This window comes from Copadichromis virginalis, linkage group LG19, assembly GCF_057382275.1.
Source record: "Copadichromis virginalis isolate Kocher_CV1m ecotype Utaka linkage group LG19, C_Virginalis_male_GT1.1, whole genome shotgun sequence".
Taxonomy (NCBI): domain Eukaryota; kingdom Metazoa; phylum Chordata; class Actinopteri; order Cichliformes; family Cichlidae; genus Copadichromis; species Copadichromis virginalis.
The window spans coordinates 15,443,831-15,468,066 of NC_140636.1; the positions used below are offsets into that span (position 1 = coordinate 15,443,831).

Consider the following 24,236-nt stretch of genomic DNA (forward strand, 5'->3'; position numbering starts at 1 on the left):
TCACAGCAGGTCTCACTGCCATCTTGTAAACTTTCCCTTTCCCTCTTGCTGCTATCCTTTTGTCACAAATCACCCCTGGCAGTGCTTTCCGGATGATCTGATATCATCGTGTTGGTGTTGTTCCCACATCATCATAATAAATGTTGTTCCGGGTTTCTCCTTCACCTCTCTTTGGATGCTTGACCCCAGGTGTTTAAGCACATCTATCTTCACGACCTCTGCTTCTTGCACCGTCACTGTCTCATTGTTTTCTTTGTCTGGCCTCGTGCACATTGCTTTTTAAAGATTTCTGTTTATATTACAGGAATCAACCAGAATATTTGTTATTCCAAAAATATTTACGTAAAGCACAGGATATGAATTTTTTCATTTCCCTCAATCCTTGGATGCAGGCCCGGGCAAGAAGCACTGGTTGTCACAACTGCAGGTACACAGATGAGTTAACATAAGTGTCTGCATAAATGATCACACCACACTTTGCTCTAATATCACTTTTATTTACAATATTTTCAATACAAATCCTTTAGAAATGCACCAAATTTTCACATAATTGTGTACTTTTTGTGTCTAATATAAAACAAATAAACTCATTATAGATTAAATATCCACCCCAAGAAAGAAGCCATTGATAGCAGCAGAGTCTTACCCAAATGCCCATCACAACACACTGTAAAAAACAACAAAACAAATCATGGATGTTTCAGTCTAAATGGCAGAAATGCAAATAAGAAGTAAAGAAGTAGAAAATACCTTATAAAAAGTATAAAATCAGTCTCCTGCTTAATAATAATAATAAAGAAATGCCTTGTAAACTATAGTTGAGTTGTACTCAAACACCACAGCTTTTACTATGAATCTCTCTGAAGCACCATGTAGATACGTTTGGTACTGTGTCTCTCAGGCTTTTCCTCCATTCTGTAAAGTACTGCTATTCACGCTGGATTTCTTAACTTCTATCCTCATAGACTGACTCTCAGCCCGCGACTCCAGTTTCACTCCACCGGAGACCCCCAGGGATCCCAGCGCAGCCTTTCCCGTCTTCAGGCTCTTGGACATTGGGATGCGGGTCAGCCCTGAGCGCGGTGGCTGGGCATCGTGCCCGGTCTGTTTGACAATAGAGAGAGAGTACAGTTTCTCAGGCAGGAGAATGAAAACAGTTGAGCCACACCGACACTAAGTTATGGATTCATGGTAAAAATCATGCAGGAAACAGGAATTGTAAATTAGTGCAATGTAACTGATCTTATGTGCTAAAAGAGCAGCACAAATGAGAAATGTAAACATTTATTTTTCACTGAGCGAGCGAGTGCTTGTCCAGGCCAGGTTTCAGTACGCTGCTGACGGTGCCAAGCTGTTTTGTGTCAGCCAGAGCGCGGAGGGCCCCGAGCCACGGCTGTTTGTGAATGTAAACAGTAAACACAGTGTAACAACTATAAATTACAGCCTGATTAAAGCAGGGTGGCAAAATTCCACCTCATTATCTCTGCTGCTCTCAGACCTGCACATGGCCCCGTTTCTGTCACACTACCCATCGGATCCACAAAGAGCAGAGTAAAAGGGGTCCCGGGAAACACCACACACAGTGCTGCATTATCTCTCATCTCCAGAGATGTGAAAAGAAGCTCATGGTGAACTTAGGAAACCGCTATCAGCTTGAGTGTTCCTATCAACTCTTTGATCCAAAAATGTAAAAGAAAATGAAGAAGGTAAGGAAAAGAGATGATCCAACTTAAAGAAAACAGGAATTATCCAAAGCTGGATGAAGGAAAACTTACCATGCCTTGTGTCGTTCTGGAAGAGGAGGACGTAACAGGAGAAATTGTAATGCTGCTCATCACTTTGCTCTGCGTGCTCCTGGTAGTAGTGGTGGTGATTTGACGAGGCGAGCGCAAAACTGTCCCAGTCGATAAGGTCATTTCCTTGCTCTCTGTGACAGCAGCCACCGGCCTGACGACCATCTTTGGGGCGATGTTGTTGCCTAGATGAATGTGGATCTTGCTATCGTCAGTCGTGGTGATGATACTCGTGTTTCCGTGACCCTTTCGTACAGGCGATGGGACCATCTGCTTCTCGGGGGTAACCTTGAACACGGCTCGGCCCATGGTCATCTCCTGAGGTTCTGGGGAGGCAGATGCTTCGCACGCTACAGCTGTGCTCACTGTCATGATGGAGACAGGGGACAAGGGTCTTCCTGAGTTAGTGGAGGAGGTTCGGCTGGTTTCTGGAGACTTGGCTCTAGATATAGCTGTGATAGTGACTGGAGACTTGGCCCTTTCGGGGCCCTGAGACACAGCGGGGGACTTTCTCCGCTGGGTCGGAGCAGTGCCGGTGGGAATGATGGTGATTCTGGATTTGGGTTGAGATGGATTGGGGCTGAGGGGAGCGGAACTAGAGAAAACGTCCCCAGCAGTCGGGCTTCTGATTTCAAGAGTTGCCATGTTGTTTTGGTGATCTGGTGTCACTCGGATGTGGAAAGGCTGACCTGGCTTCTGGGGCATGGTCAGCTCAGAGGAGAAGCTCTCTCCATTGTGCAGTGGCTTCTCCAGGTGGGTCTCTTGAGGGCTGTTGTCCTTTCTTCTCATCCAGGGAATCCAAGATCTCTTGATACCTAAATCACTGCCAGATGAAGGTGAACGCTCAACAGCACTGCCTTTCTCTGCTGGCTTCTTCAGGCACTTCTGTCTTAAGTTGTTCATAATGTGGTTCTCTTCTTGAACAGACTTTCTTATAAAGCCAGCCGGGGTATCCTCCTCTGCTGGCTCGGAGGACGACGCTTCTGTCTGCACGCCAGTGGAGGTCACCGCCACGTCCACTATTCTTCTCCCATTCAAGCTGGGTCGCAGCGCTCGACTTTGACGCTTAGCCATCTCCAGTTCTTTGGTGAGATGGAAAACTTCAGTGCTCATGTTCTTGGCTTTCTCTTCTTCTTCCAAGAACCTCTGCTGCAGGACGGAGAAGTCCACTTGGAGCTGAGAAAGCTGGTCTTCTTTGTGCATGAGTTCGTGGATCTTCTCCTTGAGCGCTACCACGTCACCTTGCAGTTCCCTGGTTCTGGCCTCCTCTCTCTTGCAACGTTGACGCAGATCTTCCTCCTGGCTTTCCTCCTCTCCTTTCTCGATTGCTTTATTCCGTGCTATCTGAGTCCGCATTTCCTCCACCTGCTGGGACAGAATGTTGGCTTTGTCCTGTTCACTCATGAACTTTTTCTCCAACATGTCGTACTGATCCTCTGTCTTGAGAAGATCTCCCTCTACCACTTCGAGCTGTTTGAGACGGTTTTTCAGGCGCTCAATTTCAAACGTCAGCTCCTTAACTTTGTTGTCATCTCTGATGATGGGCTCAGATGTTCTCTGCATGTCACATTTCACTGAATTCTTTCCAGAAAGTTTTTCTGCTTGCTCAAATCCATCTAACTTCTTTTTCATTTGGTTGACTTTAGAGCTAAGGTCCTTAGTTTTATCAATTTCATAAGCTAGCTTAGTGCTAAGCTCGCCCTTTTCATTCGTTAAAGTCTCTATTTTGGTTTCCATCTCTGATTTCAATTTTAGGAGCTTTTTGCTTTCTTCTATCAGCTTCTCTGTCACTTCCATAACTTTATTCTGCTCAGCTTTGACCAGGTTGCTTAAATCGTCCTTTTTCTCCTCACATGACTTCACTGTTTCCATCAGGGTCTTTCGTTCTTCCATCAATGCGACGGTCAGTGATTTAAGCTTACTGAGGTCATCCTTAAGGCTCAGCTCAGACTTTTCCAGCTTTATCTCAGATGACTCGAGCTCTTTCATACGAATCTTGAGAGCTACAACTTCGTCTGAAAGCTCTTTGGTCAGGCCCTTCTCTTTTTCTAGAGCACCGTGTAACTGTGCACACTCGGCTTTGCTAACGCTAAATGCTCCCTCGAGTTTTTCCAATGCCATGATTCTTTTTTGGAGCTTCTCCACTTCCAGTCTGAGGTCTTTACTCTTATTGTCCTCCTCTTGTAGCCTCTTCCGTAGCTCCTTACACTGATTTTCTGTTTTAGTAATCTCCTCATCCTTTCCTTCCATCTCCAGCACTCGTTTTCTCAAGTTCTCTAATTCAGCAATCAGGTTTGAGTTGTCACACTCCCCCCTGCTGATCTTCTCCCTTAGCTCATGCAGTTCCTCCTCAGATCTCCTCAGTGCTCTGTTGCTTTCCTGTAGCTCCGCAACCTCATTCGTGAGGCCTGAAAGTTTTGTATTTAGTTGACGATTGAGAAGCTCCTGACCGGCTAGCTTGGCACTCATCTCTTCGTGTTGTTGCTTGAGCTTGTCGGCTTTCTCTTTAAGCTCGGCCTCGAGGCTCAGCACCCTGTGTCCATCTTCCTGAGCATGCTGCCTGGCTTCACTTAGAGCCTGCTCACGCTGCTGCAGCTGCTGGCTGAGCTCCTGGACCCGCTGGCTCTGCTGGTCTATTTGTTCCAGGTGCTGCTGCCGCTCATTGACCAACATCAGGGTGAAAGACTTCAGCTTGACCAGCTCCTCTCGCACCTTGGTCAGACGTTTGGCGTGTTCGTTCTCCTTTCTGAGCTGGTAGGCTTTCTCGTTCTCAAGCAACTTCTTCAGTCTGAAAGGAACAAAAAAAGAAAGGGCATTATTCTGGAAGGTCACTGACTTTAAACTTGAAATTTGCATGTACGGGAGGAAACTAGAGTCACAACTCCAACAGAGTGAATCTAGGAGCCTGTGGCAGGGATTAAGGACAATAACGGATTATGAAGCATCAACAACCGGTATGACGAACGCAGACTGGCAGACAAGCTGAACACTTTCTATGCTCGCTTCAAGGCTGCATCATCAACAAGTGCCCAGTGGAGAGAGTGGACAACTTCAAATACCTCGGAGTTCACATCACGCAGGACCTGTCATGGTCCTGCCACATCAGCACCGTGGTGAAAAAGGCCCGACAGCATCTCTACCAGCTCAAACGCTTGAGAGACTTCCGACTGCCCTCCAAGGTGCTCAGGAACTTTTACTCGCGCACCATAGAGAGCATCCTGACGGGAAACATCTCCACCTGGTTCGGGAACAGCACCATGCAGGACAGACGAGCTCTACAGAGGGTTGTGCGATCAGCTCCGCTCCGAGCTCCCTGACCTGCACTCAATCTACAGCAGGCGGTGCTGGACCAAGGCCAGGAAGATCGTGAAGGACCTCAGCCATCCCAACAATGGACTGTTCTCTCTGTTGAGGTCAGGAAAGCGATTCTGCTCCCTGAAGACCAACACAGAGAGATTGAGGAGGAGCTTCTTCCTGCAGGCGATACGGTCTCTCAATCACACCACCACACAGTACTGACCCACACATATAGTTCTTACACACACACTGGACATTCTGGACATTTGTTTACACCAGTGGCCACTGCACAACTACACTGCGTGGTCATCTAATGTAATCACTCTATCACAAGTCACTTAAATAAATCACTTTAAGCATATTTGCACTGCACAAGACACTTACATGTGGATTGCACAGCCCTGGACATTATATTTCTTGATACCATTTAGTACTTTTACAGCTGCTGGTATTGTTCTATATTTCTTCATATATTCTTATATATTTCTATATTGTGTAATTTGTTGTACAATTATTTTATTTTTAACTTTAATATCAATATTTTATTTTATTCCTTCCAAGCTAAATTTACCCTTCATTTTAATTTTCAGATTTATTTCCTATCCTATTCATAGTCTTTTTTTCTTTAGGTCACGAGCAGTTGTCTAAGCATTTCACTGCATATCCTACTGTGTATGACTGTGTATGTGACAAATAAAATTTGAATTTGAATTTGAAAACTTTATGCACTGACTCCACACTCTAAATCAAACAGTGGTATAAACAAGCCCAGCACTTGAAGCTATCTAGAAAGAACACGGATAAAACAATTATCAGTCACAGTCCTGGTAGAACACATAATTCATGCTACAGTGTCCCAAACAAGCATCCAGAGGAAAACCTGTCAGAATGAAACACTCCAACATTCCTACTATTTTCAATCCTGCCAAAGCAATAGTACAAGAGAACAAACTGCTACTGAGTTTCACCAACACCCCCTCACCAAGCAGTCATCTTTTCTCTTAGCTCCTTTCTATGCTGCTCATGTCCATTCTCATTTCCAGCTCGAAGAAAATCCATACAAAGCAGAATGCATGCAGATGCAGTTCCTGCCTGTACACTCCCGGGGATATTGTAATACAATATTCAACCTGAACCTTTTTGCATTGCAAATTAAACCAAATTACAAGAAGCATCAGCACAACAAGGATGACTGTGCATTTTAAACAACTCGTAAAGAGACTAAATGAGCTCCATTCAAAATGTATGTGGTCACAAGACCTCAGAAACTTGCTAGATTTAAAACTTACCCACTATTGATGCTCTACAAGTAGCACATGAACCCTGTTCTGCCCGTGCAAAAATCCACAGTAGCAGCAATAGAGTAGCAGAGACCTCCTGTCACTTAAATCTTCCACCGGCACACTCCAGGCGTGGCATGAGGGCAATGAAAGGTGAATAACTACTGCGAGGAAACAGCAGACTTCTAGTGAGTGATGCCACCTCATCCATGTAAAGCAGTGTGAGAGTGTGTGAGAGAGAGAGCTCTGCTTCAGACACTGTGAAGGGGGTGGGACCCTTCCACAGAACCAGTGTTTTGCAAAGCTCCCCTCAGTTTTAATGCTTTTTATAAAAATAGAGATTAGCCCAATATAACTTTGTTTCCAAGTTTACTCCAAAAAAAATGAATTAGTGTTAATGCTTTCTGAGGCTCACATTCAAAGTTATATCATTGTTGCTCCATTTTCCATTCTGTGCGCAGGATAATGTCTCTGCTGTGAGCTCACTGGTACAAGAGAGAATGTCTGCTGCAGTTGCACTTTAGGGGAACCTGGACATGAATGAGGCTCCCTGCAAAGTCTACATATGATGAGGAAACCAGATATGGAAGAGTTGGATGCCTCCCTTGAGGTGACGGAGACATGGGAGGATAGAGACATGGCAATAAGAGTACGAAGCGCTACATCCAGACTGCAGCGCGGGGCCGTGTAGCTACAGTTAATCATTTAAACAAAACCACAGTTTAAAAAAAACCACGTCTGCCAGTGAACTTGTAGATAAACATCGACATTGATTCATAATGCCAGCAGCTTCCATTGCCAAGTGTGTTTAGCATACCTGGCTACTGTACAAAGAGGCCGTCCACATGTGAAAGTGTAGCTCATAACATTTCATACTTACACAGTCAGAAGTCACTGACACCCTAGAAACTGGAACTCTAAAATTACTTTCATGCAAAGGTCAGAGTCATGATGTCAGAGGGGTTTAGCACTTGTGGCCAAGTCATGTAGATTTCTAGTTTACTGTTACTAAGGAAGAAATAATTGTGGTGTACAATGTCCAAAATGGGAAAATACAAGTGTTTGTGTTACCGTTTCTATGAAGCACAGCTTAGCTTGTGTTTCAACTTTGCAAGAAATTGCTTTGCGTCCATGTAAAAGTGTGTGTGATCTAAAAGCCTGTGTCAGTAGGATGAAGATGGATGTAGAAAACAAGTGGCAAAAGGTGCAGAGCCTGAGCTCTGTGCACTCTGACTTGGTGTTAAAGGAGAGCAGACAGCATGCTCGATAACGGCAAACAGTTTAAGTTTGGAGGCCACGTCTTCATTTTGTGTGCGTGACTTTGCGCTCTTTGAAACTCCCGTCAGGAGTGGGAGCTGCTTCCTCCGTCAGTCTGAACACATTCCACTGTGCCACTTGAAATATTTAACATCTTGACACATAAATTACTTGTTGTCTGAGAGGGTGTTAATCGCTGATGGCTGCCGGTCTGAAGGAGCTTCTTCTCTGCCCATTTTCTGCATTCCTCAAGGTGTTTGGCACAAGAGCGTTTGACTTCTCTCTCTTCACTCTCATCTAGATGGCTGGAGGAGATCACATCCATAAGGATGAGAGCATGACACGCTTCCATCTCACCTGAGAGAGTGAATGACTGTATGTTTGCATGTTTTTGTGTAGCTGTTAGCACTTGTGTCATGTTCTCTTTTAAATCTGTTTTTCCTGTTTATGTTAACCCCTCCAGCCCCTGGCTACTTTTTTTCACTTTCTAGGTAAAGCTTTAGTGAGTAAAAACTCCATAAATCTAAGGCCTAAGGGAAAAACCTGCTACTGTGTGGACAGCAAACGTCTGTCCCATCTCTCAGTGCAAGTGAGATTTGAAAAACAAAATTGGAAGTTTTACTTCCGGCTAAACAAAATTGATGTAAATTAGACAAGAATAACACTGCGTGAGCTTTACTGCGAGCTCCGTCAGGCTTTCTCTTTAATGAATATACCATGGACATGTTAGATTTCCTCCTGGAGTTGAGCTGTTTTCGCATCCCTGTGTATGGTGCAAATAGAGGAATCTGAAACATGCAGGTGTTGACAGAGTAAAGACCTGGCAGAGTTCATCCTCTCTGCTCTCTCTCTTTGGGGTGACAGAGGCCGCCATGTGTGCGAGCCAAGGAACCTGCTGGAAACCACCTGGCATGAGATGGGGATCAACAAATGATCGAGTAGAAGTAAATTAACCCGTTTAGTTATGATTTGGTCGCTATTACCAACCGCAGCACTTACAGCTAAACTTCACTTATCCTTATCTCTCTCAATAAAGGTTATCTTATCTTATTAATTATAAAGTTTCAGATCAGATTCTTTTGGAGTAAAGTTGTGGAATGTCACTCAAACAACTTCACAAATATCAATTAGTTGTTTTCCTTCAGAAATGTTACAATAACCTCATTTGAATATTTGCAGACTCCTTTTGGTTCATGTCGGTGGTAAAGACGGACAATTTTATAGGTGTGGTCAGGGTGAGACCACTACCTATGTACCTCACTGCTTATGCCAGGGGTCTCGAACTCCAGTCCTCGAGGGCCGGTGTCCTGAAACTTTTCCATGTGTCCCTGTTGCAACAAGCCTGAATACAGTTAGTAGGTCATTAGCAAGACCCTGTAGAACGTGACTGCATGCTGAGGTGACAATTCAGCCATTTGATTCATGTTACAGCAGCTCATGAGTGAATGAACATGGTGCAATAAAAGTACTGTTAGAAGTAATTTTTCCACTTCAGCACGCAGTCAAGTTCTATACTCTTACTAATGACCTACTAATTGTATTCAGGCGTGTTGCAACAGGGACACATGGAAAAGTTTCAGGACACCGGCCCTCGAGGACTGGAGTTCGAGACCCCTGCTTATGCAACACAGAAGAGCTCGACCAGTCCAGCTAACACAGCAGGATACACCACAGACAGGTCAGCAGTCCCTCTTTCCTGTTGCTAAAACTCATGAAATACATGCAGTTTAAGCTGGTTGTGTGCACTCTTTCACTAGGGCTCTGTTTAAAACAGGGGTGGGGAACTCCAGGCCCCGAAGGCCGGTGTCCTGCAGGTTTTAGATCTCACCCTGGGTCAACACACCTGAATCACATGATTAGTTCATTCGCAGGCCTCTGGAGAACTACAAGACATGTTGATGAGGAATTTAGCCGTTTGAATCAGCTGTGTCAGATCAAGGACTAAAACCTGCAGGACTCCGGCCCTCGAGGCCTGGAGTTGGACAGTGCTAGATTAAAGTATCAAATTTCACATAAATTTACTTTAGATTAGTCTTTCTCAAACTGTGGGGCGGGCCACAGTGGTTGGTTACTGCAGGTGGTCGTTTCTGTGGGTAAATTCAGCTGCTTATTTCCCAGCTGTGTGTGTGTGTGTGTGTGTGCCCGTGCAAAGAGGTAATGTCACAGTTTTAAAGCAACTTTTTCACAGTCATTATAAATTGCCACATAAGTGCTCCAGTCTGTCTTACAGATGATTATGTCGTCCACATATTTTGCTGTTATTTTTATTTTGCAAACTATGAGTGCGAATAGCTTTAAATTATGCATCGCCGTCCGTTTGTGGAAGCTGCAACAAAACAATAACAAAAGAATAATCTCCAACAACCAACAGTCAATTAAACCCTTTTATATGGGAGTGTTTGCAGTTAGCAGGGCCTTCTCTCTCATACACTCCCATGGCACAAATACGCTCTCACATACAGGCTTGCTTTATCTCTATGAGCCTTCTAAACACAGAATTTCACCATCTCCCCTCCTGTGTTGTGTGTCCATGCAGCCGCTCTGAGGTTGCGAGCCCATGTCACAACCTCAGCAATGAAGCTCTGACATGTCCTTTAGCCCTGCGCTTGTCTTTCCTGCTGTTCTTCCACCCCATGGCTCTGTGTCCTCTTCTCTCAATATCTGACCTGTGTCTTTCCCACAGCAGTCCAAGTCCACCCTGCCTCTGGCCTCTCTTTCCTTGAGCTGCGTGACTCTCCCCTGCATACAAAGCTATGCGAGGTTATCATTCAGTAAGCGGCACCTCCCTGTCTTCTCCCGTCTCGCTTGCGTCACAGGTTCGATGAAGCCATCTTTCATGCAGTCTGAGATGTTTTTCAAGCATTCCTTCCCTCGACTCTCTCCCTTGAGCCACTGGATGCACTGGCTTCATAGACTACACTGGAACTGCACTTTATGCTTTCTTCTTCTTCCCCTGCTGCTTTTACCAGGTTCTCCTTCACAGTTCCTCCTTTTACTTCTCATACCTGTAAAATTCTGTATGAGCATCACATGATGTTTGCAGTGCTACAGCAATAAATTTACTTTCTGTACACCATTTTTTCACTTTATGTGCATATTGCTTTCTGTTAAATGAACATATTTGTAGGTGCTTCTCTCAAAGCTTATTTACCAAATGATTTAAAATAGCGGGGCAGCTAAACAGTGTCCAGGTTCAGATAATGGTGTTGCAATTTTACAGCCGCTGGCTCTTGCATTCCTTTCCTGATCTCCTCACCTTTCTCTCTCCTGCTCCAGGAGGTTGGTGAAGTCGTCGCTCTTGTTCATGTAGTCGGCGTGCTTCCTCTTCTCTGTGTCCAGCTCATGGATCGTTCGCCGGTGGCACTTTTCTGCGAATAGCAGCTGACCCAGCATCCGCCGGTACGTCTCCTTGTGCTTCTCCTGCAGACGCTCGAGCTGAGACGGCAAATACGAACACGCACACACAGAAACAAATAATTCCAGTTGCTGTGGTGCAACATGCCGAGTGTTTTGTAGCAACAACCTCCTGCCAGGTGGTGACAAAAACATTACTTTTATTAGTTTCTGTCTTGTGATTTCTTGGATTTCGAGGGTCTTGAGGCCTGTTAATAAAAAAGTAATTTTGATCATCCCTCAGGATTTGTGACTGACACTCGCCTACTAACCTCAGTCATCGGTTTCTGGTAGACACTGTGGTTGTGTGGTTTGGTGCCTGTGATGACGCCGTCTCTCTGAAGGGCCTGGAGGGCCGAGCCAGGGACCGCGGAGCCATACTGTGACTCAAGGGCTTCTGGGGAACTCTGTTTGGACTTCAGCATGCAGATAACATCCTCTCTGGCCTGAAGTTACACAGAAATGATACAGAGGGTGTTAAAAACTTGCTAGTCTTTGCTTTGTGGATCACCAGTTTACCTTTCAGAGTTCTCTAAAGTACCAACTCGATAAAGTCTAAGTGTGGTTGTCAGTTTTCTCTGGTATGTTACATTTTAAACCACAAGAGAGAGCTGTTGTGCAAAACTTGCAGTTACTCAAGCCAATAATGTTCAGGTACTGCGCTCATCCACCTTTTCTCTTATCATTGCACTTGTCCTGCTTACAGCTGCAGATCACATACAGAAAGCTAAACACAAAGGGAAACAATGCCTCGCCCACCTGAATCTCTCCTTCCATGATTCCCAACAGTGTCAGCAAATCCTCTTTAGACAGATCCAGGATGTTCTGTCTTTTATCTCCAGCCTTGGAGGAATCCAACGGTTTGTCTTTGTCAGAGATCACCTCGACCTCCACTGTTTCCTCACCATCTTTCTGCTGGACTTTGGCCTTCAGGGTCTTCACAGGCAGGCTCACTTCCTGTTCTTGGTCACCCTGTGGAACTCCAAGTACCCCATTGGCTGGGGTGTCCACCCCACTGCTTTTGGATCTCATCCTACCTGAACCAGAGAGAGAAGGAACAGGTTTCTCTGTTTTTAATTCAGCCTTTTATTCGGTTGCATCCCACTACCATTCATCTTTTTCCTTTCATAGGTATTTTTGGTTCAGGAGTGTGTTGTTTGAGTTTGGCTTCCATTCCTGTTCACATTAACAGACCTTCTGACCTGCACTGATCCGATGACAAACACAAGCACAATCATTGTGTTTGTATTAAAACTGGATAAACATGTCTTCTGTTAACATCCCTAATCTGGAGTGAATATCAATAATTACCCACCTGTGTGTGTGTGTGTGTGTGTGTGTGTGTGTAGTCCCAAAATCACAAAGGCATATAAGGGTGAGTGTTGGTAGAAGTGCATGTACTTATCACTGGTTCACAACTTCTGCTGTCATTTCTGAATGTTTTAAATAATTTAAAAGTAGTTTGCAACTGAGCCTGTGCACAGCATGAGTTCATTTGTATTTATGAGTCAAGTTTACAGTTGTCAAAGGTTGGAGACACAGCTACAGTCAATTTAGAATAACCAATGAACCAAACCGCCGGTGTGGCTTCTCAGTCACAGTAATCCACACAAACTCCACAGAGAAAGATTCAAACCCAGAAGCTTGGTGCTGTGAGGTGACCATGCTAACCACTGAACCACTCTGCCACCCTCTTCAGTTAATATCATTTTTTTAAAGTTATGAAAGCAGTGGGTACAACTTTTGGAGGACATGGATACACAAACTAATTTATATTTATCCTCCTACGACCTGGTGTCCACACATGTGGACGTCACATTTTGGGTTATTTAGGCCAAAATCCTCAATTTTGCTCTTCAAGGGCCTGATATCCACTTACGAGGACATTATGCTGCCACTGTTCTATTGAAATTTTAAACAAATATCCTCATATGTGGCTCTCATTTTTCTCAGAAACAAAAAAAAAGGTAAAAAAAAAAATCTGGTAATTCTTGGTTTTTACATTCATCAGGTGCCAATCAGCCCAAATATCAAAGAGAAACTTAAAATGCATGTTGTGGAAGAGTTCAGGTCTTAGGAGGTTAAATTAGTTACAAAAAATGGCAAAAATGTGACATTAAAATTTCCACATTTCTGTGATGCTAAAACAAAAGCTAGGGGCAAAGACCTCTACCCAGTTCTCAAGCTGGGAGCTGACTCCACACACGAGAACAACAACCAACAATGTTAAGAGACTGAAGAGAAGTTTGTTTCTCTGTCTCTGTGAATGTGAAAACGTGCGTGTTCTTGTGTGTGTGTTCACGTTCTGTACGAACAGAGTGCTCTTTGTGATCGGTTTCAGATATGACATCAGCAGCTCTTTATAATTACAAACAGAAAAGCACCCTGAGCACCTAGAGTCCCCCTGTAAGCCCACAGTGATGTCATAGCGCCCTGACCTCTGAATCATCCCAAATAAGCCGTCCAAACTGTCAGGACTTCTCTCTGGTGCACGTTCATGGAAGTGTGCGATAGAATTCACACATATGCTCTACTGGAACATCAGTAACTATGCGTATCAGTCCAACCTGATAAAAAAGTAAAGCTCAGTTAGATTTTCTATACAATTTCGAGAAGTTTGAAAGAGAGTCTATCAAACTGCTGCTTCACATCAAGAGAAATGCTTATCTTCTTCAGTAATAAAGGTCACCAAAGTCAAGACTGCAGTGAATTCCAATGACGCTTGAAACCGATCTCTTTGAATCCCACTTGTTTCGGGGAAAAACACCTATGTACGAAAATTGGGGTGCAAGATAACAGTGGCAGCATCTCTCAGTTCAAATAAAGAGGAAAGAAAATCAAACAAACGGACCCATTAAGTGCATCCTTTATCTCGGAGTTCAGAGAGTGCACTTTGGCTCCGAGGAGATCTGGTTCTTAACTGGAGATTAATGGCGGTGCCTTCTTTCCTGCTCATACCTATTAGTTTCAGCTGTAGGCTCGCTAACGTTCATTCCAGTGTTGTGGTGCAGCAGTGTGCGCGAGTGCTGATAGTGTTGGGTCCACCATTCAAACTGTGCCAGTGTTTCTGAATGATGCCCAGAGGTCGAGGGCATTAAAATGACCACCTCTGGGACACGAGCGTGACGAAACACAGAAACATGTGTAGTGCTGCAAATGACTCTGGCAGACTTCCTAAGGACAAGATGGTTGACACCGAGTGAGGACCGTGATGGTTTATTTTTAATTTCTGGGCCGACGCCATGAAAATCCAGCTACTGTAACAGCTCGGCTCACTTTGCAGTGTTACTATCGTTCAGCAGAGAAGGCGGGCGAGTGCAGTTAGAGCTGACAGATGTAAGAATAAAAATAGCTTCAGGTCAAATTCAGTCTTGTACAATAAAAATTCATATGAGGAAAATGTAAGAATGCATTAAAAGTAAAGCAAACAATCAAAACAAGGTTTCAGACAAACTGCCCCAGAACACAAACATTAATTCTGATCTTATTGTTGAAATGCAGCTCACTTGACTTCACGGCAACTATATATGTTTTTATCATGTTTAGCTCTGAATAAAGGCTTTTGTCCTTTTTCCTAATAGGGGGCGGGACCCTATCTCGCTACTACAGGCTCAGAGGCAGGTCACACCCCGGGCAGGTGACCAATCTGAAGCAGGGCTTTGAGTAAAACATACAAAACTTTATTTAAACCTACCAGCTAATGCAGGGGTGGGCAATCTCAGTCCACGAGGGCCGGTGTCCCTGCAGGTTTTAGGTCTCACCTTGGGTCAACACACCTGAATCACATGATTAGTTCATTACCAGGCCTCTGGAGAACTTCAGGACATGTTGAGGAGCTAATTAGGCCATTTAAATCAGCTGTGTTGGTTCGAGGACACATCTAAAACCTGCAGGGACACCGGCCCTCATGGACTGAGATTGCCCACCCCTGAGCTAATGCCTTTCATTTAGGTTTTTGGAAATAGCACATCATTTTCTACTTAGTTTAGCACTGATTTACAGTACTAATTATCCTCCTCATGAAAGGCAGTATTCACTCTTCTTTTATCTCTTGTTTGGCCTCCACCAGCTGAATATACAACTGTGTCCTCACAGGAACGGTTCTTGCAAAACTAAAACACGGATCGTAAAGAAAGCTCAGATGAGTCCATCCAGCACTCCGTGGCTCCCGCGCCGCCACCCGCCTCGTCCGCTGGGGGTTCTGGCGAGTCCGTCCAGCCTCCCGTCTCCGCTGGGGGGCCCAAGGGGCCCGTCCAGCCACCTGTCTCCGCTGGGGGGCCCGAGGGGCCCGTCCAGCCACCAGCTGCTCCACCGGCAGCCTCATACACGTCTGCAGTAGCAGTGTCATCCACGCCGCCGCCAGCTGCAGCGCCTCTGTCTCCGGCTTCATCCTCGTCAGCTGCAGCCTCCGCGTCTCCTTCCTCGCCAGGTGCAGCCTCCGCGTCTCCACCCACGCCGTCGCCTGGTCCAGCTCCAGCATCATCAGCATCATCAGCATCATCAGCTTCATCCCCGTCTGTAGCATCAGCATCATCAGCTTCTGCTTCCGCCTCGTGTGGTCCATCCTCGTCTGCAGCGTCAGCTGCTGAGCTGCCGTCTGGTCCTGTGCCCACCGAGCCTCGGCCAGTACGCCTGACACTTAAGAGCCGCCGCCGCTTTCCGCGGCCGGCCCCCTGAACAGCTCCGTCGTCTCCTTCGCCGCCGCCGTTGCCTTCCGCGCGGTCGGCCCCCTGAACTGTTTCGCCACCGCCATTGCCGTCCGCATGGTCGGCCCCCTGAACTGTTTCGCCGCCGCCATTGCCGTCCGCATGGTCGGCCCCCTGAACTGTTTTGCCGCCGCCGTTGCCTTCCGCGCGGCCAGCCCCCTGAACTGCTCCGTCGTCGCCGCCGCCGCTGCCTTCCGCGCGGTCGGCCCCCTGAACTGTTTCGCCGCCGCCATTGCCGTCCGCATGGTCGGCCCCCTGAACTGTTTCGCCGCCGCCATTGCCGTCCGCATGGTCGGCCCCCTGAACTGTTTCGCCGCCGCCGTTGCCTTCCGCGCGGCCAGCCCCCTGAACTGCTCCGTCGTCGCCGCCGCCGCTGCCTTCCGCGCGGTCGGCCCCCTGAACTGTTTCGCCGCCGCCATTGCCGTCCGCATGGTCGGCCCCCTGAACTGCCCCTGTGTTTGGGTTGTTTTCTTGGGCTCCGGTGTTTGCTGTGCTCTGCTTTTGTTTTCTGTTCCGAGCCCTCCGTCCTGGGCCCCCGCCGCCCGCCCTGGGTTGTTTTCTGTTTGGTTTTGTTTTTCTGAGTTTCGGTTGTCTGGAGCCAGCCCTTAAGGGGGGGTGGTACTGTCACGGTCCTGGGTCTCCTGACCCAGCGTTTTTAGTTCTTTGTGATGTTTGTATTATTGTACTTGTGTGAGTTATTCTATGGTTTCTAGTTTCGATCCCTTGCCCTTCATGTTTCTCTGTGTCCCCTCAGTTCTGTGTAGTCTGTGTCTGCATGTTTGAGTTCCCCTCTGTGTCTCTCGGTTCTTAGAGTCCTCTGCCTTATGGTTTATGTCTCTGTGTTTCTTGGTTGATCTGATATCCTCGTGTTGGTGTTGTTCCCAGATCATCATACTAAATGTTGTTCCAGGATCAACATTGCAAGTGACCAATCAGAATGTTGTGACGTCATACTTTTGCGACTTCGGGAAAAACCGGCGTAAAACAAAAAACTGTACTAAAGCTGCGTGAAACTGCCTCTGTCCGCCGATCAACGGACCCTGACCCTAACCCTAACTGTAACCCTTTAATAAACAGTAAGCAGAATTGATATTGTCCTTGCAACATTGGAATTTCATAAATGCACAAATGGCTTGGCGCGCAAAAGAATAACGTCACAACAATGTGATTGGTCACTTGCAATGTTGAACCTGGAACAACATTTTCATGATGGTCTGGGAACAACACCAACACGAGGATATCAGATCATCCGTGTTTCTTAGTTGCTGTCTCCACTGTGTCAAGTTCGCGTCTCTGTGTGATACTTCCTGTTTTACTTTGATGGTCCGTGTCCTATGTGAATGTGTCCTGCTTTGCTTGTCTCGTCAGTCCTGATTTCTCCCAGCTGTGCCCTCCTTCTGTGTCTCATTCCCCTCGTTACTTCCCAGTGTATTTAAACCCCGTGTTTCTCTGAGTCAGTGTCGCGTCGTCCCTCATGCTGTGTGTGACTCTCCCCGTGCCTTCTGGTATGCATTTTAATTAGCGTTTCCCAGTTTAGTTTTGTATTGCTTGTGTTCTATTTTCCAGCAATAAAGCTGTGCTTTTGAGTTCAAGTTCTGTCCCCGTGAGTTTGCGTTTGTGTCCAATCCCTGCCTGCCACACAGCCAAAACATGACAAACACTGCACAGAGTGTTAGAAAACTAAATATATCTCAACGAGAAATGCATTTGTCTTTAGAAATCAACTTTTAATTTATTATTATAACAAGTCCAACATTCCTCAGCTGCACAACCTGATGACATTTAATATCCAACACTTCCTGGTAGCAGAAAATAATAAAATCATTACAGTTTCACGGCCTTTGCTGATTACAGTTTAACAACTTTTGCAGAGTCCATAAGTATTTGGACTATTTGACCAGGTTTTTCTCCATGTGCAACCACAGCTGATCTGAAATCTTGCTGTTGAAACTGGCTGCTACATATTTATCATCCTCATGGCCAATTACAGGCAACTCATGAACACAACTGTCATGTGTCAAAGCCCACTGTCTTCACAGTTTTGAGTCACCTTGACTGGTCGCTGCAGTCTTTATCAATTTAATTCCGCAGAGAGACAAGCTGGGATTCCTGAGTCACGTGACCTGAATTCCTCCCTGCCGTGAAGCATTCCCATTTGTCTTTATGGAAAAGAAAGGAGAGCATGCAGACAGTAAATCTGTACTCTAACATCAATGACCACCTGTCACAATGTCCACACACACTCACAGCATCTAAGCCATCACCACTGATGGTGCGGCATCCAGTACTTCAATCTAATAAGAAATATCCTAAAACCCAAGTCCAAGGCCTGAGTCTAAATTTAAAGTGGGACCCATATCTGCCCCAAGGCTTGGGCAGGTCCAGCTGTCACACACGTGTATTTATAGGCCCCAACAAAGCACGTGCCTCCATTCCAAAGTGATAAAAAGAAACTGTAAAAGCTAATCAGTGGTCCGCACCGATGTTCACTTTATGGCTTACATATACCTTTAGTCCGAATGATGTTTGCTCCCAGCACGCTCTAATAAAATTTAATAGGCATAATGTTGTAGCCTGTGCCAGATACACTAATTATGTTATGGTTACACACAGAGTTAGAGTTGGAGAAAATGACTGAAAACTTATTAAATAAATGAGTCATTTATTTGCCAGTGGTTGGTCTGCTTGGGCAGATACGAGCCCTCAATCGCACAAAAGATGGTGGAAAGTCAACTACCTGCATCCTGTGTGTGTTCATTTGCAGATATTCCCTTTAAAGACACCATTAGCTGAAATAAAATTATAGCATGATAAGGTCACGAGGCTACTGAAAACTGAGCTTGTATGTGATGCTCGTATCAAGAGGTTGGGCCTGGTGGCAAAAAACTGGCATATAACCAAATTGATCTGCCGGATGAGGACGGAGGTGATGAATAAGGAAAAATGACTTTTTTGATTCGGTGTGATTTGATGTATTCACAGCACAAACCCAGCGTGACCAAAAAAGGAGAGAGAACTGCACGAGAGCATTAGGGTACCAGTTCTGCCAGAGAACACAGATAAAATGCAGCGTGCTCGAGCAGCAAGAAAAACACACCAGCCCTGCCAAGACATGAAAGCTCCAATCAAAACCGTCTCTGCGGATGGGTTTCGAAGCTACCAGTCAATCCATTTATTATTGAAACTTTTGTGAGGATGCAAGGGTACAAAGCCGCAGTCTGCTCCAGGAATCCATTTTGGGAGACGGAGCCTTCGAGCCGAGACGGCCGGTGGCCTTCACGGGTCAAATTTTACATAACAGTCTTTTCCTGGGAAAACTAAAGACTCTGTTGGCAGAAAAAGTTTGGAGTGATACTTGTTCACATTCCTTAAAGATTCTGCTTTCATAAACGTTCTTCTTGTAATGTTAAACTGAACCATCAAAAAGATTTTGTGCACATAACGCGAGCATTTACAGCTTGTCTTACTGTAATCATGGCTTCTATTAATACTTAACTAATGCTGGCATAGCACACTGGAGCAAAATGTCAGCATAGGTGGTGGGTTTCATCTTGTAGTATTCTCCTGATGTCACATTAACCTGATCCCCTCATGGGAACCAGCCGAAGCTTGAACAGTGAGCAAACCGAGAAGAATGCAGGTGGCTCTCTAAGTAAGTCTTTGCTATTAGAGCAAACACGCTCTTTGCTTGATAAACACTCAGCGCAGGTAGGCCGTTAATCAGTCACTTATAAAACAGGACGCATTCGTGAGAGTTGTTGTGAGGGCACTTTGTTAAATATTCACTCAAGCTGTTTATTCACTCTTACTGTGTAAATCCACCGGCGAACCTAGCGAGATGAAACATGCTCAGATTTGGGTCATGCATTATAAACACTGCTGCACATGAAGCACACTTAGATTAGACATAGTCTATTAGAAACATAGTTTCAAACACGACGATAAACGTTCACATTTTAACGATTCCCATAGCAACGGCATTTAGTAAGAGTCACTTGACTCTCGTTGCTAAAGTCTAGCGGCAGCATCGGTAAACCAACACCAACTAATGAAGCACTAGATCTTTCTAGATCTGGTTATCATCTTTACCCTCTCTTAAGGAAGATATTAAGTTCTGAGTGTGCTATGAATAGAAACAGCAACATATGGATGAAGCACATTCAAACGTGGGAAAGAGACATAGGCTCGGCCATTTGTCTAAAATCCTCTGAATGCCAGCTGAAGTCAGCGCGGAGCAAAAAATGGGCGACTGAGAGAGAACTTAGAAAGTCATCTTAAAGCACACATCAAACGTCTGTTTGGTTTCCATAACATGTTTTCATAGCTGTTCAGAGAACAGTGTTTTTGTGCTAACTTGCAGCTCTTCTCCAACCATTAGAGTTCTGGAATTTATTGGGAATTGGACTGGTACTGATATGGTGCACTGGAGCACTCCAAGTCCTTTTCTACTGCAAACCTCATTCACCCAGTTTCATACATATTCATGCAAACACTGTTTTCTATACCTAAGAGCTTTGTCTGACAATTGTGCACACACACACTGGACTGGAGTAGCTGTAAAATAAACATCGACCTTCCGACGGGTAAGTGACCAACTCTACTTCTTGAGCCCCTGTTGATCCCAGCTGTATGCCAGGGTGGCGACTTGCAGAACAATCACAAAAACCTGGCAGGCACAAAGGCTCCTCCCTCCATTCTGTCCTGCGTCTACTATCCTCTTCAGTCACACCAACAGCACCCAGAAGCTTTTTTAATCGTTCAAATTAATAAAAGAAAATGTTGATAAAAATGTGTCACCGCTACCAAAGGTGTAAAAGTAACTGTTGCTGGAGATGAAAATTGAGCTTAGCAACTCAGCGACCCAGATATTTTATCTGAGGAGGGTGTGGAGACCAAAACAGAGGTAAAAAGGCTCCAAAGGTCAGAGAGATTAAATATGTGTGGACGGGAAAACAGTGGGCAGAAATTTCAGCTTTAAAGTTTAAAGTTTGCAGCTGGCCTTCCAGTAAACCTAAGCTATCGCACGTCGCAGCGCTCGGAATGATAATGTAACACATGGCTAACCACAAATCTCCAAACTGCTACCCATTTAAGTTTGTAAGTGAGCATTTGCATTGTCTTGTGCTGGTGCCATTGTCAGTTGTTTACCTTTTTTACAGATGGGAAAAAATGAAAAGCATTGTTGCAGGTGAGACAAAAATAAACTAAAGCATAACACGTCTGTCAGAGAAGAGCTCTGACTCGCTGAGAGACGTGTGGAGTCACAGAGTGATTGGTTCAGGGACAAAGACGGCCTGTCTTAGTCACAGAGGCCAGTCATCTTCATTCTAAAGGTGCCTTCAGATGTTTTACTGTATATGCTGGTTTGTTCTCTCCTGACCAGTAATATCACTGGAATGATGAAGGCTGGTGTAACTTATCACACAGGAAATCACCAGGAAAGTCATGATTATGTCACTACTGGCAAACAGGGGAAAAGTTTACAGAATGGGTCGTGAGGTTTGTTTCCAGCTGTGAAATTTGAAATGTCTCCTGATGCAATCCATATTTAATGCCAGAGCGGTCCAGGCACATCATGGTCCAAAGATCCGAACCTAATGAATGACATCACTCGTCTTATTATCGTTAAACATCAACAGCCAGTTAACCAGTCCCCTGTTTTTAGCACGTATGCGTCGCCATTCTGACCACAACATATCAAGTGCTCTTTAGAATATCTTGGGTTGCCATGGAGTTCTGGGCTTATTTTTAAATGAAGGGCACATGAGTTATAAGTGCCGCTGTTCTGCGAAACATCCCGAAGTATCTAAACTGCATTTTTGGAATTCAAGACCAGGGGCATTTATACGACTGTAGCTGTGCATGTGTCGGTGACAGCTGTTGTCGAGGCCCCCCAGACACGCAGGAAAGACACCGGCTACTGGCGGAACAAGCTCCGCCTCCTGTTTCTGTTAGTGCACGTGTCATAAAATGAATTAGCCCACATGAACACGAACACACAAGATAGAGGTACAGGTGCATATCGATGCAAGTATAAAGAACGGTATCATGATAAGCAACATTTACAGGGTGCTGAGGTGTCGGTGTCAACGTTTAATCCTGGAACAATGCTGTTCTGTCATGTGTACCACTGTGTACTCACTGCTAAACTATGTCACCTTGTGCATGAGAAACACCTTAAGTGACATAGAGCTCAAGTGATGTCGTGAGGTGACACACGAATCAATGCTGCTCTGGCGGAGACCCAGCCTCAGCTTAGTTTCAGTTAATCAGAGACTGCATTATTGATTTACACAAAGACTGATCCATTAACAAGCTGGGACTGATTACAGTCACAGATCTGTCTCTTCTGATTGCTCATTCAGCTGACTGAATTTCTACAGTGGCCAAATGTAACTGAGTACATTTACTCAAGTACTGCATTAAAATACATGTTCAGGGTTCTTGTTCTACTTTAGAAACCTTTATGCTTCTGTTATATCTATTTATATATTAGGCCAAGTCTGTGTATGTTTTACATATAAAAAAATAAAAAGTAAGAAAAAAGAGTTAAAAACAATCCCGAATTGAATCAGCTTTATTTCTATGGCGTAAAATCACAACAACAATGTTATGTTGTAAGGTAATACACTGCATGATAATACAGAGAGAACCCCAACAATCAGATGGCCTCCTATGAGCAAGCACTTGGCAACAGTGGGAAGGAAAAACGTCTTTTTAACAGGAAGAATCAAACTCCAGCCCCAACCTGCCACGGTCACGTGCGAGAGGAGGAGCTTAGCCACTCCATCAGCAGCATGCAACATACATAGTAACACTGCAGGAATAACAATAACGCACTGCAGTGACTGTGTGACCACAGAGTAGCTTTAAGTATGCTTTACTATCAATAACCCACGAAATATCATTAGAACTCCTTCCATCGGTGAATTTCACAGACTATCCTGAGAGTGTGCAGGAGTAAAGAGGACTTACAAGCACAGAAATGTTAATGAGCAATCTCTCTGCACCGGGTCTCTCTGTCCTGAGGCAGGGCTGGTACCACTGGAAGGCAGGAAGGGAGAGGCTGCGCTGCGGTCTCGAACACTCAAGGAGGAAAGAAAACCCTCGACTCATCAGCGGGAGCTGGCCTTGAAGAGACCGAGGCGCATTTCACATTTTTCTTTTCAGTTTACTGAGACAGGGTGACGTATGGCCTGACAAACAGCGACTGGCAGGAGCCATGTGTCTCCTCCTAAACACTGGTGACTTCATGTGAATGAAATGGAATTCATTTCGGTGTCATTACATCCCATAAATATTCCAGATGAAAGATGTCATCGTGCTGCAGCTCGTCGGGCCTAAGCTTCTTAATGCTGAGCAGCGCAGCAGTGAGAGCTGCATGAGGAGGCGAAGGCGGCGCGTGTGGGAGACGTCGGGGGCAAAGGTCGACTGTGTGAATGTGTACGATATCATTCTCATTTCTTTGCAATATCTCAATAAACCACCATGCCCTGCTGTGTTGTGGGTGTTTCCTCCCACATGCCCACATTCTTTACAGTAAATGGTCTCATTCACACAGTAACAACGTGTAATTCATTGAGAAATGTTTGATTCATGACTTTCTTTTATCCGAACGTGCTGCATTTCCATTATCAGCACAGAGACTAGTCGTGTGTCTGCTCGCACACTAATTAATTCAAAATGTTTAAACGCTCATTATTTGGAATTAATCACACAGGAATGTGGGGAATAGTGTTTTCATTCACATACTGCAGAACAAATGAAGCCAGGAGACTCTTTTGACCAGTGCTCTTTACTGGCTCAATAAAACTGATGACAGCCGAGCAGCAGCAGCACCTGCACTCAGCCGTTTCATTCACTACAGCCTGAAAGCAGAACAGCTGATAAGCTCCACTCTGCTAGAACCGCATGTTTGTCATTGGCTCTTTCCCTCTAAATAGCAGAGATTTTTTTTCTCCAGCATGAGAGATGCAAGAGATGATCACTCACCTGCCGCTCTGATGTTTCCAGAATGTTTAACCAGTTAGTAAACACAGCAAGTAATCCTAGAATCAAAAATAATAAAAGGCAAGAAGGAAATACAGAGTCCACTCGTATCCTCTGGCTTGTGTGGTCCACTGGTGGTGTCTGCTTCCCTGCTCTCTCACTCTCTCCCTGCCTCTCTTCTTTTAGGTCGTCGGGTCAAGAAGGGAATGGTAGAGAGCAATAACAGAGGACTGTAACTTCCCTCTCTCTCACACACACACAGATACACACAGATACACACACACACACGCCCTCTCTCGCTCCCACAGCCTATCCAGTTCTGTTTCACATAGCAGGCTAGCACACACCTCTCATTTTCTTTCCCTCCTATCCCTTCAAGAAGCCAGTTGATGAGCGGTGTGTGTGTGTGTGTGTGTGTGTGTGTGTGTGCGTGCGTGTGTGTGGAGGGGGGCATGCGCTATTCTCTTCCCGCTCTGTCTGAAAGAGGCCGTTGCCTGGTGAGGTGGACTGTGATGTCCTTT

At 45.3% G+C, this 24,236-nt stretch overlaps 1 protein-coding gene across 3 annotated transcripts; it reads right to left on the bottom strand.

Annotated features, from left to right (window-relative positions):
• Positions 1-482: 482 nt before the first annotated feature.
• LOC146685803 (filamin-A-interacting protein 1-like) lies at positions 483-23,958 on the bottom strand. 3 transcript variants are annotated; one of them, XM_085441626.1, is made up of 6 exons: positions 23,719-23,958; positions 11,780-12,057; positions 11,293-11,466; positions 10,884-11,062; positions 1,776-4,581; positions 483-1,104 (listed from the first exon to the last, which is right to left on the bottom strand). In XM_085441626.1, exons 2-6 carry the CDS (start codon positions 12,050-12,052, stop codon positions 898-900), a joined length of 3,639 nt encoding a protein of 1,212 aa, XP_085297752.1. In that variant the 5' UTR covers positions 12,053-12,057; positions 23,719-23,958; the 3' UTR covers positions 483-897. The 3 variants fall into 3 exon arrangements, with proteins under 3 accessions (XP_085297752.1, XP_085297753.1, XP_085297754.1); XM_085441627.1 differs by lacking the exon at positions 23,719-23,958 and having other exon boundaries at positions 11,780-12,700; XM_085441628.1 differs by lacking the exons at positions 11,780-12,057; positions 23,719-23,958 and having other exon boundaries at positions 10,884-11,153; positions 11,293-11,343.
• Positions 23,959-24,236: the final 278 nt, after the last annotated feature.